Genomic DNA, 16,804 nt, shown 5'->3' on the forward strand with positions numbered 1-16,804 from the left:
GGAAAGACCCACTCCTGAGTCCCTAACAGAATCTACCCCTGACACCTTCAGAGTCCCCAGAAGTCACAAGAGTGTGGTCAGATGGTGGAAGCCTCCCCAGAAGACTTCCAAAAGCAGCACCAGATGAGAAGGGGGCAGAAGGCTCTTTTCCTCACCAGATAGCAGCACCTTGCAAAACCAACCATTTGGTGCCTGCCTACATATGTTGCCACAATTTGAGTTGTTACCAGAGCTCCTGTGTTGCCTTCATATCCTAAGGCATAGGAATTCCAGGGTGCAAAAGGATCGCTGCTTCCCAATGAATGAAAGTGGGTAATAAAAGTATAGAAGTTAGTTTCACATTAAAATCCATTTCTACTTTCCTTGGGCATCCAGGAGTGATTTGCAAGATGCCTCCTAACTGCCTCTTAACACCTGACTCAATCGCTTTCATCCTCACTTCCTGTAGAATACTTCAATTTTCCCATTAAAGCAATGCATACACAAATCGCTGGGTGAACCCATTAATAAAGAATACTTAAGAAAAAATTGGGAGAGGTGTAAGATTAGCAATTATTTTCATTCAAAACAAGGAAGAAGGAAATAACCAGTTCTTAAAACGACCATTTGAATGGTTTCCAAAATCTGTTTTATGGATGGGAACTTAGAGATGGGAAGTTAAAAATTAAAAACAGACAAAAGCAGTAACATATATATAACGTGCGTGTGTGTGTGCACAAGAACATTTTCAAAAAATAATAAAGGTAAAGATTCTTATACCTGGCTCTCTAGTTACCTCTGGAAGTTCCAGGGCTCCCTAGTTTCCAAGGACCCCTCTTCCCTTCCTGCTTGGCCAAGGCCCCTTCTCCCTACCCTCACCTCTTACCCCCAGATTAGGCCCCCTGCTTCCACCCTACCTTGCTGCGGACCCCGGATCCAAGGATTTCCTTCCCACGTGGCCAGGCCACCTGCCCAGTCCCTAGTTCCCAGCCTCCCCGCTATCCCCCCTCAACGTCCCAGACCCCGTCGCTGCCACTCGCGTTCCTTCCTCTTCCTGGGCCAGCTTCACGCTGGGGCTGCCGGAACCGTCGAGGAAGGTCTCTCTTCTTGGGACTGAGAGCACCACGTGCGACCCTAAAACCCCAGTCTCCTCTCCCGCCCTGTCGGGTTACATGCACCTGAACCCAGGCCGGCCAGGCGTGGCCTCCGGTGCGCAAGGACCCAAAATGACCGAGGAGGACACGCCGCCACCACGGACGAAGAGGCGCGACTCCAACCAGAGGTCCGCTGGCTGCCACTTGGCCTCTCTTTGGGAGTACGCTTAGGTGTGTGAGCTGGGGAAAAGGGAAGTGAGCCGCGCTGTCTGCCCGGCGCGGTCAAGGCGCCACGGCCTCAGCAGCCCCGAGGGCCCCGCGTCGCCCTCCCGGGCCAAGGTTCTCAGGAGCGGGCCGCGGAAAAGACGTTAGCGGGAGGAGTTAGCGGCTGTTGGGGGAACTGGTTCAAGTAAAAACAGTCCCTTCCAAACCCCGGCCATCACGGGGCGGGTATTCCTCCCTTACAGACACCGGCCACAGTGGGGGCGTGGGCGCCCAGGGCGGCTGCCCGCCCGGGCACGCCCGGGCAGGGCCGCTTAGGAGGAGCCCAGGGCCGCCGCCGGTTGGCCCCACCCAGCCCTGAACGCCCTGGGGTCGCGGTGCGACCTCCCAGAGCGTGTCGGGTGAGGAGGTCGCCATAGAGATGAGGCCGCAGAGCGCGCACGCCCCCCTGCGGTTGGCATGGAAACGGCCCCGCGAGGCCCGGGAGCTGCGCTGATTGGCCGATTCAACAGACGCGGGGGCCGGCGGAGGGCGGGGGGAGTTGAAAGTAATTAGCTCTGAGCTGGGCTGCAGACGCTGGGAGCCCAGCGCCCCGGCTAGAATCTATTAACACCTCCTTCCCCTTCCGCCCCGCCCCGCCCCGGCCCCGCCCCTTTCAGCGGACCCTTATTCCCAATCCTCGTGTGCATTTACTAATTGTTCGAGACTTATGTGTAAAGAGATAAGAGTGAGAAGAGCGAGGTCCGCTGTGGGTTCCAAGCAGATTTGGGGGCCTTCTGTCTTGTGGGAGGAAGGCCGCGGAAGAGCACTCTGCTTGTCTCTTGAGAAGGGGACGTACTTTCCCACAGTGATGTATCCTGGGTCACTGGTTTGCAGGGAAGGGGGTGGTGGAGTAATGGATAAGCATCACAGCTAGGAAAGACCCGGGCTTGTAGGTTTGGACTCCCCACTAATGGGGGTTAGTATCTTGGCTTAGAGGTTTGTCATATTCCTCTCTCCTTCCAGCCATCAGCCAGGTATTGGAAGAAAGGCTGGAGAGATTCAAATCACCGTTTTGGTTTAAAGTGGCTTTGATCACTTGCACTGTGGCTCAGGCCCTTTCAAACCTAATAACTGCAAGGAAGATCATGTGTCACAGGGCTCTGTCTTCTAGAGAGTCTCAGCATCCTTGGATCCTTGGGGAAGAGGCTGACTCACCGGCTTGTCTGTTTCTTCTTCCTTGACAGCAGTAAGCTGTGGAGACTGAGGCTATGCATCTCAGCAGCTCCAAGAGTGGAGTAGTGCTGGCTCCAGTGTCCCGAGGTCCTGATGCCTGTCAGATGATAACCAGAGGCCAGTTGGGCCAGGATCCGCCACAAAGAACAGTACTAGGAGTGCTAACTGAGAATGGGCAGTACCGGAGGACCTGTGGCCAGGTAATGCCTGGGAAGAGCTGGAAAGGCCCTCGTGTCTTGGTGGGAAGTGGGATCTCTTGAGATTTTCTGCACAAACTCCCCTTGAGTATTCAGCCCTGGAATCTGGCCTATAGGGGCACTGATTTTTTAAATGATCCTTTTTCAGCTAGCAATATTGAATAATTTTCTTTGTTATTAGGAACTGTTTAAGTCAAATATGTGTAAAGTCACTTAAAAGAAAGTGAAAGTGAAGTCGCTCAGTCATGTCCGACTCTTTGTGACCCTGTGGACTGTAGCCTATCAGGCTCCTCCATCCATGGGATTCTCCAGGCAAGAATACTGGAGAGGGTTGCCATTTCCTTCTCCAGGGGATCTTCCTGACCCAGGGATTGAACCTGGGTCTCTGGCACGGCAGGTAGACGCTTTACCCTCTGAGCCACCAGGGAAGCACCTAAGTTCTGGGCTAAAAGGACATTGTGAATGCACCAGAATAAACTATTGTTGTTCAGTTGCTAAGTTGTGTCCGACTCTTTGCGACCCCATGAACTGTAGCCTGCCAAGCTTCTGTATCCATGGAACTTCCCAGGCAGGAATACTGGAGTGGTTTGTGATTTCTTTCTCCAAAATAAACTTGTGGTACTGGTGTTTCTCTAGATCAGAATGGTATTCAGATTGACCTAGGCTGTGCCTGAAGCATCTCGGATAACCTTTAAGTTCATTGGTGATGGTGTTAGAATCAGGATTGGATCACAGTATACTAGATTACTTCCAAATGTGTGCTTTGAAAGTCAGCTTCTCCCCAGGACTGGGGACAGTTGGGCAAAAGATCGTGGGCCATCTGATGTCTGGTTGCTTGTGCTTAATTAATCATAGGTACCTCCCTTAACAGAATGTAAACAGAGGGTAAATAAATTCAACACTTAAAATGCAAATAAGGAGTTTGGATCCTTAAGAATGCATTCTGAGATTAAAACAACAACAACAAAAAAACGTCCTCAAGTCTGTTACTACACCAGCTTCTGTGGTGGAACGACATTGGCGGTAGTATAGTGGAGTAGGTGGGCAGGTATCCTTTCCATTTTACAGGTGAGAAAATTTGAGAGGTTTGAGAAAGCCTTCCCACCCAAACAAAAGTCATGATGGAGGCCAGATCAGAAGCTTCTCCTCATCTACTGACTACTCCTACTCCTCTTCTACACAATGACACAAGTCATTTGTGTCTTGGTGGCATCTGGTTAGTGGGAGAAAATTACCCAAAGTAATCTGTTTCAAGCTTTGGAAAAAACTGAGTAAAGGTGGTTTTAACAAACTTAATTTGCTTAGCGACGTGGTGTACTTCTTTAAACGTGAAGTCTAACAGAGTGGGGGAAGGAGAGAGTGGGATGAATAGAAAGAGTAGCACTGAAACATGTACATTACCTTATGTAAAATAGAGAGCTGGTGGGAATTTGCTGTGTGACGCAGGGAGCTCAAACCCAGTGTTCTGTGACAACCTAGAGGGCTGGGATGACGCGGGAGGTAGGAGGGAGGTTCAAGCGGGAGGGGACATATGTATGCCTGTGGCTGATTCATGTTGATGTATGGCAGAAACCAACACAAATTGGAAAGCAAATATCCTCCAATTAAAAATAAATAAATAAATAAAACACGAAGTCTAACACCTCTCCTGAATGGGCAGTTACCCTGTGTGCTTCGTGGTTTCACTGTGAATTCATAACTGTTAGTTACCCTCTATGTAGCTTGGTGCTGCCTCTGCATTTCCCGGTTAGATTCCTCTACAACCATCCTACAGAAATCTTTTATTTTATACTTTCCCTTCTCTCTTTATCCGTTAAAGCCTCTATCTCCGTCCTGCCTCTCAGCTTATAACTTTATATCCTATTTTCCTAAAAATATAGATGCAACTGTAAGAGTTTCCACATGCCCCCATGTATCGTATACCCTGCCACCCTCCTCCTGCTGCGTGACCTATGTATTCCTGCTCTTACGCAAGGTGCACCCCATGTGTGAGGCACACCTGATGCCCTCTTGCCTCTTCAAGGATATCATTCCATCAGCTCTTCTTTCTCTTCCTAGTTTTCTCTTCTCTACTGGGTCAAACCCAAATGCAAATATACTGTGATTTTTTTTTTTTTTTCCAATCTTAAAAACCTTTCAATGACAAAGCTCTTTACAGCAACTGTCCCATTTATGGCAGTATTTCTTGAGAATTTTTCTACTATAAACTCTATTAGGATGGGGATTTGTGATGTCAGGTTTTCTGCTGTACTCCCAGTGTTTAGAAAAATCATGCCTGGCCAGGGTCGCATGCAAGTATTTGTTGAACAAATACTCTATCTCGATTTATTCTTCTGTTCTCTTTGACTCAATTCTTATTTAAAGTTGTAAATATTTGTTTAAAAATTATTATCTATTTGGCTGCAATGGGTCTTAGTTGTGGCATGCAGTTCTTCAGTTGCAGCATGCAAACTCTTAGCTGTGGCATGTGGGATCTAGTTCCCTGACCAGGGATTGAACCTGGGTCCCCTGCACTGGGAGTGTAGAGTCTTAGCCACTGGACCACCTGGGAAGTCCCTCTCTTTGACTCAATTCGCAATCCTTTCCTTACTTGTCTGAATGGCAGCGTTTGACATTATTGGTCATTCTCTCTTTCTTGAAGTAGTTTCTTCTGACTTAGCCCAGAGAACATAGCTCTCTTCTGGTTTCTCATCTTGCTTACTGGCCACACCTCATTATCTTGGTTCTTCTTCATCCACTCTCTGAAAGTTAGAGTGTGCTAGAGCTTAGTATTTGATCTGAATTGGCACTCACTCCCTTCACAATCTGTTCAAGTCTCCTGGCAACAAATACCATCTTTCTGTTGATGATTCCTTCTTCTGTCTCTGGTCTGGAACTCTCAGCTAAGTTTCAGGCTCAAGTTAGCTATCTACTTGACATCTCCACTTGGATCATGCAGTAGGCATCTCAAACTTAGGTGAAACCAAACACTGACTCCAGCCCCAACCTGCTCTTTCCAAAGTCTTCCTCATTTCAGTAAGTGGAATATCTATTCTTCTCATTATTTAACCCCAAAACTTTGTCATCCTTGACTCTTCTTTTTCTTCCACCCCACATCTAATTTGCTGAGAAAATGCTGTTGATTGTACTTTTAAAAATGTCTAGAATTTCATTTCTGTTTCTCATTATGTCATACAATAGTGTTCCATAGCTTGTAGGAGAATTAACTCATAGTACACATTTCTAAAAGCATCATGTTTCTGAATAACTGTGTATAAATGGGCCCTTTCCAGGAGCCTGTTGACTAAAAGTTGACTTTAAGGAGGACTCTGTAACTATGTGTCAAGAACCTTGCATGGTTGTTATAAAAACCTGGCATGCTACAAGCACAAAAGCTGATTTACAGTCCCCCCTGCCCCCCAACATGTGGTACCTAGTTCACTTTGGAGGAGAGCTGTAATTTTTCTTTTTTTCTATAATTTTGCATTCCTTTGATAAATACGTGAGGAAGATGACAAATCTTAGGTTAGCTCCTTCCCCAGATGTCACATATAGACGAAGATAAGGGCAAAGTAATCCTTTGGAAGTTTCAGGTTCTGAAATTCAGTTGCAGACATGGATATTTCAAATTCAGATTGCTCTCATCTTTCCAGCCTGCTGGTTTGAGTCACATGGGTTCTCAGCACCTATGCGGGCTCTGGGGTAAGCCTCTAACACAAAAACTTCATCCTTTTCTAGGAGCTCACCACACTCAGGTGTTTCTCTGGATCAGAAAATGTCTACCCTCCAGCTGGAAAGAAAGCGCTGTCTGACAGTAGGGTTCAGGCACCTGCCAAGCAAGGATTTGATATCTACATGGATGAGCCTGAACAGGGGAACAGAGATAGCTGCCCAGGGCGAAAGGGGATGGCATTAGAGGATGCGTATGAAGTAGACACCAGCGCACTCAAGTCAGACCTTCACTTCCTGTTGGATTTTAACACAGGTAATGGGACTCGCCCATGGCTGACGGTACCCTGTCTTTGTAATCGCCTGCACTGTTCAGTAGCATAGAACTAGCAAGAGAACTCCCTGGAATAGTAACTGTTTTCACAGCTGCCTGTAGAGGGTTAGTGGATGGAACTAGTTTTGAAATGAAATGTCTTACCTGATAATGTTGAACCCCCTGCAGTTTCCCCTATGCTGGTAGATTCATCTCTCCACTCTCAGTCTGAAGATGCATCAGATTTTGGTACAGATGTGATAAATGTGACTGAATATGCTGAAGAAATTCATCAGTACCTTAGAGAAGCTGAAGTGAGTTTTTCCAACTTCTCCTTCAATTCCCAGCACCTGAAGCACTCTGTATTAACATAGTTATATGCTCTTGGCCATGACCACTAGCAAATGGCATTCTTGTGACATCTAAACATGAGAACGTTTATGAAAAATAATAGTTGGGTGTGGTGAGTAGCAGTTACTTGGACTATTAATCTATGTCTCAAAAGGGTTTGTATATTAAGTATTTCACTCTTGGGAAGAACCATTATTGCCATGTCCCCCCTCCTTGAAGTTACTCGTTAACTAAATTGCATTACAGAACCAGAATTGCACCCTTTGTTCCATATCATGACGTACAGATTTCTCTGGCTTTTGACTGAGTTTCCTGCTAACCTCTGCTCATGAGCTTTTTAAAAATAGCAACTGTACTGTGGAGTGATCCTTCTAAGATAACAACCATTTAAACATCAAAAAAACTCTCTCCCCAAACAGATCAGACACAGGCCCAAGGCACACTACATGAGGAAACAACCAGACATCACAGAAGGCATGCGGACCATTCTGGTGGACTGGCTGGCTGAGGTCGGAGAAGAGTACAAGCTCCGCGCAGAGACCCTCTACCTGGCTGTCAACTTCCTGGACAGGTTTCTTTCCTGCATGTCTGTTCTTAGAGGGAAACTGCAGCTTGTAGGAACAGCAGCTATTCTCCTGGCTTCGTAAGTCCTTCAGCTCAAATATCGTGAAATGTCAGCCTGTCTAAACACTTGATTTCTGTTCCCATTTATTGGAGAAATACAGTGCTTGATAATTAAAACTTACTCATGCCTCCTTTGATAAAATATCATTCTTTTTACAGTGTTTACTGAGAAACTGAATCTCACCACATGTTCACTCTTCAACTTGGATGTTGAAGATCCTCTTAACAAGTTCAGTATCATGACTAAGGCAACCATCAGCTCAAATTCAGAATCTAGTTCAATTATTTTGTAGTATAGTCTTTTGGCTGTATTCTACAGTGAGTAAAAGCCCCGTTTAAAGAGATTTGGGTTTATGTAAGCCTTCTCCAGGCTCTAGCAAATGACTCATAATAACCCAGTTTATTTGGTTACAGTGAATAAACTATTTTAGCTAATTCCTGTTACTATCAGTCATTCATAACAATATCTATTTGTGTAGAAAAGGTTTGGGTTGTGGCTAAAAGTAAAAGTGTTAGTTGGGTCCAACTATTTGCGACCCCAAGTACTGTGGCCCACCAGGCTCCTTGTCCATGGGATCCTCAGGCAAGAATACTGAAGTGGGTAGCCATTCCCTTCTCCAGGGGGTCTTCCTAACCCAGGAATCAAATCTGGGTCTCCTGCATTGGAAGCAGATTGTTTACCATCTGAGCCAACAGGGAAGCCTTATTTGTGTAGAAAAGCACTGGGGTTGTGACTAAGTTTCTTTTAAATAAGTGACCTGATGGTGAATAGTAGTTTCCTTTCTATTCTTCTGGTCTCAGACTTTATACTTAGTAATTACTATAATTTTGCAAAAATTTCCCTGTGGAAAGGAGAAGCAAAAGCAAAAGCAAAGAATTGATACCAGTGAAATCATTATCTTTCTCTCGGATACATAGCATCTTTTGCTAATTCAATAGAAAAAGCTGGGTACAATCTTTTAAAAAAAAAAAAATCTAAGGCCTAAGGAGGTTTTTTTTTTTTTTTTTTTCCCTATCATCATGTTCAACATAAAGTTCCTTTCTACAAGATGGAGTCTGTAGAATTAAGAGGAATTTACCCACATGTCTGTCATTCAGAATCTTTCAGCTTATCAGACGCCAAAACCTAAAATCCCTAGTTGAAAATTGTCTCTTTACTACTCAGGGCAGTAAGTATGACATATCCTTGTCATACTCATGCTCTTTATGGAAACAAGCCTCTGTATTTTTTCACACCTGTGCCATTTCATGATTTATAAGTGATATTTAAGTCTATGAGGGCCACGTGACAAGCCTGGTTGGGATAGCACAAGAAAGAGAGTCAGAGGATCCAAGCTTCACTTTCCCAAACTCTTTCCCTTTTGTAGGAAATATGAAGAAATATATCCACCCGAAGTAGATGAGTTTGTCTACATAACGGATGACACCTACACAAAACGACAACTGCTGAGAATGGAACACCTGCTGCTGAAGGTCCTGGCTTTTGATCTGACAGTGCCAACTACCAACCAGTTCCTCCTTCAGTACTTAAGGAGGCAAGGAGTGTGCATCAGGACTGAGAACCTGGCCAAGGTAGGCCACGTGACTTCCAAGAACCTCAGTGCCAACTGGATAAAACAAGTAGCCTCCTTCAGTTCTTCCTTCCTTTTCAGTTCTTTGCCTTGGGCCCAGAAAAGCTTTTTAGCAATTGGAAGAGAACTAATTTGAAGAACATGACTTCTTCATGTTTGAAGAAACAACGAGACGTTTCCATTAATCATGTTTGGCAGATGTGGGTTGTCTAATCACCCACAGGTCTTAGAAAAAAAAAAATGTAAGCTTGGAAACTATTCTCTTGTATACAGACCACAGGCAAGCAGTACCTCTTAGGTTTACAGAAAGGAAACAAGATAAATATGGTTTGATTTGGCTCTAATCTCATTCTAACATGTTAAGTAAAGAAGCACTATTTGGTCATTTTGGAGTCCTAGAATTTTAGTTAGAGTCACTAAAGTATTGGTTTGGAAAACCTGGTTCCCATCCACTATGATCTAATATATCTGGTATTTATATGCTATGCAAAGAACAAGAAGAACATCTCTATAAATTTCCTAGTATGTTTCTTTTAATCTGATAAGTCCCCCCTGGTACTGTTCTAGCCAATGAACATGCATTTGCCTGATAAATTTTTAATTGATTTTTTTACTGGAATATACTTCATTTACAATGCTGTATTAGTTTCTGTTGTATAGAAAAGTGAGTCAGTTATACATGTATGTATATCTACCCTTTTTTAGATTCTATTCCTATGTAGGTCATTATAGAGTATTGAGTTGAGTTCCCTGTGATCCCTCACAGCTCAGTTGGGAAAGAATCTGCCTGATCCACTGGAAAAGGGACAGGCTACCCACTCCAGTATTCCGGCCTGGAGAATTCCATGGACTATATAGTCCATGGGGTCACAAAGAGTCAGACACAACTGAGTGACTTTCACTTCCACTTCCCTGTGCTCTACAATAGGTTATTAATTATCTGTTTTATATGTGGTAGTGTGCATATGTCAATCCAAATCTTCCAGTTTATCCCTCCCCACCCCCATCTGATAAATTAATAGCTATAATATGGACATATTTTTGCCTTTCACTGAAGACTCCAGTCTACTCCAGTGGCTAGCTGCTAAGTCACTTCAGTCGTGTCCGACTCTGTGTGACCCCATAGACGGCAGCCTACCAGGCTCTCCCGTCCCTAGGATTCTCCAGGCAAGAACACTGGAATGGGTTGCCATTCCCTTCTCCAATGCATGAAAGTGAAAAGTGAAAGTGAAGTCGCTCAGTCGTATCCGACTCTTAGCGACCCCATGGACTGCAGCCTACCAGGCTCCTCTGTCCATGGGATTTTCCAGGCAAGAGTACTGGAGTGGGGTGCCATTGCCTTCTCCAGTGGCTAGAGGAATGCTATTTGACCAGCATAAACCTGCAGTACTAGTATAGGTAACCTATCACGTACACTGTATAGATAGGCCAAATATTGATCCTTGCCTATACAATATTGAAATTTACTTGTAATTAAATGTATTAAAACCTGGATGTTATTCTGGTTATGGACAGGCATGGTGATTATTGACTCAGTGAATACTTTTGAGCATCTCTTTCTGTGCTTATCACTAGATACACATTGAACAAAGATGACAGTCTGTTCCCTTGACACTTCTAGGTGTACTTGGAACCTTAGCCAGATTCCTAATTCCAATGAGACCTTCTTTCTTGTGCTTAGTATGTAGCAGAACTGAGTCTCCTTGAAGCTGACCCGTTCTTGAAATACCTTCCTTCACTGATAGCTGCAGCTGCTTATTGCCTGGCAAACTACACTGTGAACAGGCACTTCTGGGTAAGATTCTAACTGATTCTTTCTAGATGATCCTTGGGCTTCCCAGGAGGCTCAGTGATAAAGTATCCTGCAGTGCAGGAAATGTGGGTTCGATCCTTGGGTTGGGACGATCCCCTGGAGAAGGAAATGGCAACCCACTCCAGTATTATTACCTGGGAGATGCCATGGACAGAGGAGCCTGGCAGGCTGCAATCCATGGGGTTGCCAAAGAGACTTAGTGATTAAACAACAACAAGTGATTAACCAACAAGATGATCCTCAAGGCCTCAGGTCTATTTAGTAACTCAAGGCTTAAAACTGGTGAGCCTGTTAGGAGGGAGAGTTAGTTTTATAAGGAACTAGTTGCCTAACCCCCAGATTACAACATGTAGCTGGTCAGTGTTCATGGCTTGGACTCTGTGGCTTAGCTCACTGGGGCGCAGAGGGTGCAGGAAGTCAAGGAGGTGGTGGTGACATGCTCATTCAGTGGAAGCTGGCCTGGAAACCCCAATGCCCACACGTACGTAGGGAGTGCCCTTGTAGCGTAAGCACTGACCACTTCAAGGCAAAGGATGTTGACTCTTCCCCTCCATGTAAAAGAACCTCGGTCCAGTTAGGATGGTCAGAGGTTGTATGAGGCTTTCAAGGGAACAGGGAATTATTGTTGCTTCTTGGCTCGTGATAGCTGGCAGGATTAGAGATGGGCCCCTAAGATTTGGTTCTGAAGGTTCACTTTTGTGCTAAGAGAGCAGGGCATCTACTTTTATTTTCTAAAATTCTTATTTCTTATTCTGCATTTGGCTAAGAATCTTTCCATATTCTATCTAAATAGAGTGTTCAAGTAAGTTGAAGCTCTTCAGGGGCCGGTAAAAATCCTGCTCATAAGAGAATAAACTTCCCCTAAATTAGGCATTTATAATTGTATGATATGAGCAAATTTAGAACTCGGACTGTTCTTCCTAATACCTTATTCCTAAAGGCTCTGAAGAAGGATTATGGTTTCTTTTGAGATGAACATGGATACTTACTAAGTATACCTATTAACTCCCTTCAGTTCACAGTTTTATCTTCAGATTTCTGATATCATATATTAAGATCTTCAAGCTCTATGATACAAATTTCTTTTGTCTTGATTAGCCAGAAACCCTCGCCACATTTACAGGCTATTCATTAACTGAAATCGTGCCTTGCCTGAGTGAGCTACATAAAACGTGCCTCAGTATACCCCATCGACCTCAGCAAGCAATCAGGGAGAAGTACAAGGCTTCAAAGTAAGTTCCAGAAATTCTCTTATCTAGGCTCACTACTTAAAACTTTAGTAAGTGATAGTAATTTCAGAATTAAAAAACGGAACAAATTGTATGTAGTGCTGGGCTGGAAAAGTAGGGTCGCATGTCAAACCAAGAATATCAGTTTGGCAGGGCCTAGATTTATAATTTGTCACCTTGGAGAGTAGCAGGTGGCTCAGTAAAGAATCTGCCTGCAATGCAGAAGACCTGGGTTCAGTCCCTGGGTTGGGAAGATCCCCTGGAGAAGGGAATGGCTACCTACTCCAGTATTCTTGCCTGGAGAATTCCGTGGAGAGAGGATCCTGTGGGCTATAGTCCATGGGGGTGCAAAGAGTCAGGCATAGCTGAGCAACTAACACTTTCCAGAGTACATCTAGTCAGCCAGCTCATTATTTTCCATTAAAACTACCAGACGGTTTTCTGGGGCCCACGTGAGATTTTATGAAACCAAAGCCCTTGGCATGTATTGAGCTTGCTGTGGGCCTCGTTTCAGGTACATGCACGTGTCTCTCATGGAGCCACCCATGGTGCTTCCTCTGCAGTGAGTTTCAGAACCAAAGCGCCTTCGGAATTTAACCTCCTGATCAACAGACTCGGTTGTGATTTTTACAGGTTTTCTGCAGGTTGTGTCAAACTAGTGTTGCTGCGATATAGGTGACATACTTTTTAGAATGTAAGTGTATTTAGGTTCTCTTAGACGTAGTAGCTTGTAATATAGTCTAGTACTTTCTAAAGAATAAACCTGCCTTCTGACCATGTGTTAGACTTATTTACTGCTGACTGTGGCTGACATGCTTGCCTGGAATTTTAGTTGAGAGTATTACAAATGTCTTTCTATTTTAAGAGTGCTTCTACACTGGTTTTATAAATCTGGTATGCTGTTAGGATTAAGTGTTCTGAAGAATCCAGAGATTTTCATGTTTGGTAAATCGCTACCCTGAGACTTTTTTCTTCCTATCTTTTTACTCCTCATGTAGCTCTCCATAAACTGGCAAGGGTGACTGCCAAGCCTAGATGGACTAGCGAAGGGACGTAAGCAAGCACTGTCTATTCTAGTGTCCCTGTCGGGCCCTGGAGGGTAAAGACAATGGGTTGAAGAATAAATGTTATCAGGTACCTCAGAGGGGTAATTTACCTAATTTAATTCTAATTGAGGGTTATGATGCTTATTTTGTAAAGGACTTTTATTTCAATGTCCAGTTTTGATTTAGTCACCCATCAAGCATATATTCAGCTTTAGAAGATGTTCGGAGAGGCAGAAGAAGAAAATTTTACCGTACGATGGGACCTCATAATAATTAAGCTAATCCCGGGCTTCCCTGGTGGCCCAGTGGTTAAGCATCTGCCTGCCAGTGCAAGGGATACAGGTTCAATCCATGGTCCAGGAAGATTTCACATGCCTCGGAGCAACTCAGCCCGTGTTCCACAACTACTGAACCTGCGCTCTAGAGCACACGAACCGCAACTGCTGAAGCCCGTGCACCCTAGAGCCTCGCTTCACAGCAAGAGAAGCCTCTACAGTGAGGAGCCTGCACTCGCCACAGCTAGAGAAAAGCCCAGGCAGCAAGGAAGAGTCAGCACAGACAGAAATAAGTAAATAAATTTTTTAAAAAAAATTAAGCTAATCCCTCATGTTCATCCTTGGAAGATATCCATGCTAAATGCAGCTGAAACTCAAATTATTCATGATTCTACAGTTAACTCACTACGCCCTCATACATGGTCCCTTTCAGCACATATATAGTATATGAGATGAGGAAAACTGGAGCAAAAATGCACTCGTTTTAACTTTCTTTTAAAGATTGGAAGGAAAATCAAGAGCCGACTTGGCCCTGAGGGAGAGTGGTGCTTACAGGGGATTGCACAGAAATGTTGCTAATCTCCAGCTTAGTAGCCCTGGGCCAGCAGGCCTGGAGGCCCAGGAGCCTCTGGCTGTGTTCTGCCTCCAGGCCTGCCCCTGGGCTCAGCCCACATGGCTCAGCCCACATGGCTCTGCAGAAGTGAGAACAACAGATTTCCTTTACACAGAAAATATCAGACCCAGGTGGAAAAATGGGAGTAGATGAAATTAACTCCAAATCAGATGTTTGTTCCAAGCAAGTAGAAAATGGCAACCCACTTGGGTATCCTTGCCTGGAAAATTCCATGGACAAAAGAGCCTGGAGGGCTAAAGTCCATGGGGTCACAGAGTCGGACATGGCAGCACACACGCATGCACCCTAATGGAATTATAAGTATAAAAATACAGCCATACTTGACATGTTTTGTGAAACTTTTTTTTTTTTTAAGTTTCCACAAGCCCTTAAAGAGTCTGGTGTAGCCTTTTTTTTTTCCTGCAGATAAATATTCTCAAGGTGTCTCCATTTCTGATTCCACTGAAGAAATCAACATTTCCCTAAAGGGTTTTGTGGTTTATGGCATAAGTTTCACAAAAGGGATTTAGGGCCTGTATCAATACTAGATACTCTGTTTTTCTATGTTATTTTGCAAAAGAGGCTTTTGTTTCTAAGGTTGGATCTAACATTTGGCCTTGACTTTAGGTCACAAAAAACCATGCTGCAGGCCACAGAAGTCCGAACCCACAACTCTCATGTTCCTGGGGGCCGGCGGTTTGTACACAACCCGCTCCCACCCTGCAACACATACATTGACAGATTGCAAAGAGGTGGTCTCCAGCTTGGCTTCCCTTTTTTATTACTTTTTTGTGTCCCTGAAATACTTTATTAAAAATATACAAATATGACTGTCACCCGTGCACCGCCCACCCAGCTTAGGAGAGAGTAACAACCTGCGGCACGTGTCCCTCCTCCATCCCATTCTTCATCTTCCCCGAATTCGGCGTTGACCATGGTTTTTATATTTCATAAGAACATGTCCATAAACAATAATGCTTGTTTTTAAAATTTCCTTAATATTGACTATCTCTCAGATTCTTCAGTGATACATGTTTTAGGCAGCATTGTATTTTGAGATGATCTGTGTGGACAACTAGGATTCTGGTTATACTATTATATAGTTTTAAGTGAACATACATATCTGTTCTCATCTCATATCTGTTCTCTTGACTTTTTCCCATCTTTCTCTTTGACCCACTCCTACCCACTGCCTGTCAGCCAGTAAAGGAAGCTGGTCTAGGCAGGGCTGTGGATCTGGGAGGGCTACCTCTGTTTGCCTCTGTGGGCTTTTTGAAAGCCTGTGGCTTCAGACAGACTCTGGCTTTTCTGAAGACTCAGAGACGGCTGTGAATCAAGGGGCCCTTGTTGAAATGGGCCATGAGAAAGGACTAAGGGAAGAGCATTTGCGTACACGTTATCAGGACCCCAAAAGAGAAGCTCAATACACCCAAATGGTTCCTTTGTCTCCTAAGCTCACACCACCAGAATGAAAAAGCGTAAATCTAATGTACCACTCAAACCTTGAAATTGAAGCCCACACTACTTATATGAGATTGTCTTGCCTTTCTGATCCTTGTGTCCAGATTGGTCAGGAGGGTGGTGGTGGTGGGAGCTGGGGGGTCGGGCAGATGGGACACTCTCCTCAGGGCTCCTGGCCATGACCCCATTTATTATAGCATCCTGGCTCCAGGGCAAGGCCCAGTGCATACAACCTGATGTCCCCATTACTTCGGGAAGATCTTCCCTGCAGTCTCACAGGATGACCTCTCTTTAGGCAGCAAGCTAATTGTTGCCTTCTCATATGTCTTTTATTAGCAATTGATGGTATTCTTAAAAAAGAGAATGGCCAACAGGTCAATTAGAGTAACGATGAGGGAGGGGAGGGGAAACAGGGAGAGGGGATGTGGCAAGGAGGTCATGGGAAATCAGATCAGTTAAAATGAGTCAAAAAAGGATCAGCAGGTGGAAGTTTCCCCCCAGAGGTGAAGTTTTCTGAAGCAGGTAAGTTGAGAGACTGTGCCCACAGTCCTATTCACCTTCCAGGACAGGTGTTCACCCAGGCTACCTGTGCTCACTGCTCCTTCATCCACCAGGTTGTGTGTGTGTGTGTGTTACCCCTTGGGAAACACCAGCTTCAGTGATCTGAGATTCTGCCCAACTCTGTAGAAAGTTTGTAATGCATAAAAAATTAAATGCCAACAAGAATTCACTTTATTTTTTATGTATCTTAAACTTGAGGGTGCTTGGGCAGAAAGTTTGAAGATTAGTTGTGAACTGAATTCTCTACTGAGAATGGCAGAATCTTAGGATGATGAAGAACCACTAGCTGGGAGTGATATGTATTTAGGTCTTCAAAATAATGGGATGGTATCTCATTTCTCCTCTTTTCCTCCCCTGCAAATAAGAGCCAGGGAAGTGGGAAGATTGACTGCATCTGTTTGGAGTGGACAATTCAGTGTGGCAGTTCTGACACTGAGGGCAAGAGAAGGGCTGGGAAAGGTGCATAACATTGAGATGATGTGTCAAACTAGAATGTCTTCTAGAAATAAAACATAATAGGGGTTATTTCCCCAATGCCCGAGTCCCTCTCTCCTCATGCTCGCATTGTCACTACCTTGGCTCAGCCCCCGTC

General features: G+C 44.6%; 1 protein-coding gene across 1 annotated transcript; it reads left to right on the top strand.

Moving 5' to 3' along the window:
• Window positions 1-1,973: 1,973 nt before the first annotated feature.
• On the top strand, window positions 1,974-13,032 carry CCNA1 (cyclin A1). Its single transcript, XM_010835616.1, has 9 exons — window positions 1,974-2,036; window positions 2,522-2,710; window positions 6,425-6,671; window positions 6,858-6,982; window positions 7,439-7,662; window positions 9,011-9,215; window positions 10,896-11,009; window positions 12,126-12,259; window positions 12,771-13,032. Exons 2-9 carry the CDS (start codon window positions 2,546-2,548, stop codon window positions 12,820-12,822), a joined length of 1,266 nt encoding a protein of 421 aa, XP_010833918.1. The 5' UTR covers window positions 1,974-2,036; window positions 2,522-2,545; the 3' UTR covers window positions 12,823-13,032.
• The last annotated feature ends 3,772 nt before the right edge of the window (window positions 13,033-16,804 follow it).

This window comes from Bison bison, unplaced genomic scaffold (genome assembly GCF_000754665.1).
Source record: "Bison bison bison isolate TAMUID 2011002044 unplaced genomic scaffold, Bison_UMD1.0 scf7180017864048, whole genome shotgun sequence".
Lineage (NCBI taxonomy): Eukaryota > Metazoa > Chordata > Mammalia > Artiodactyla > Bovidae > Bison > Bison bison.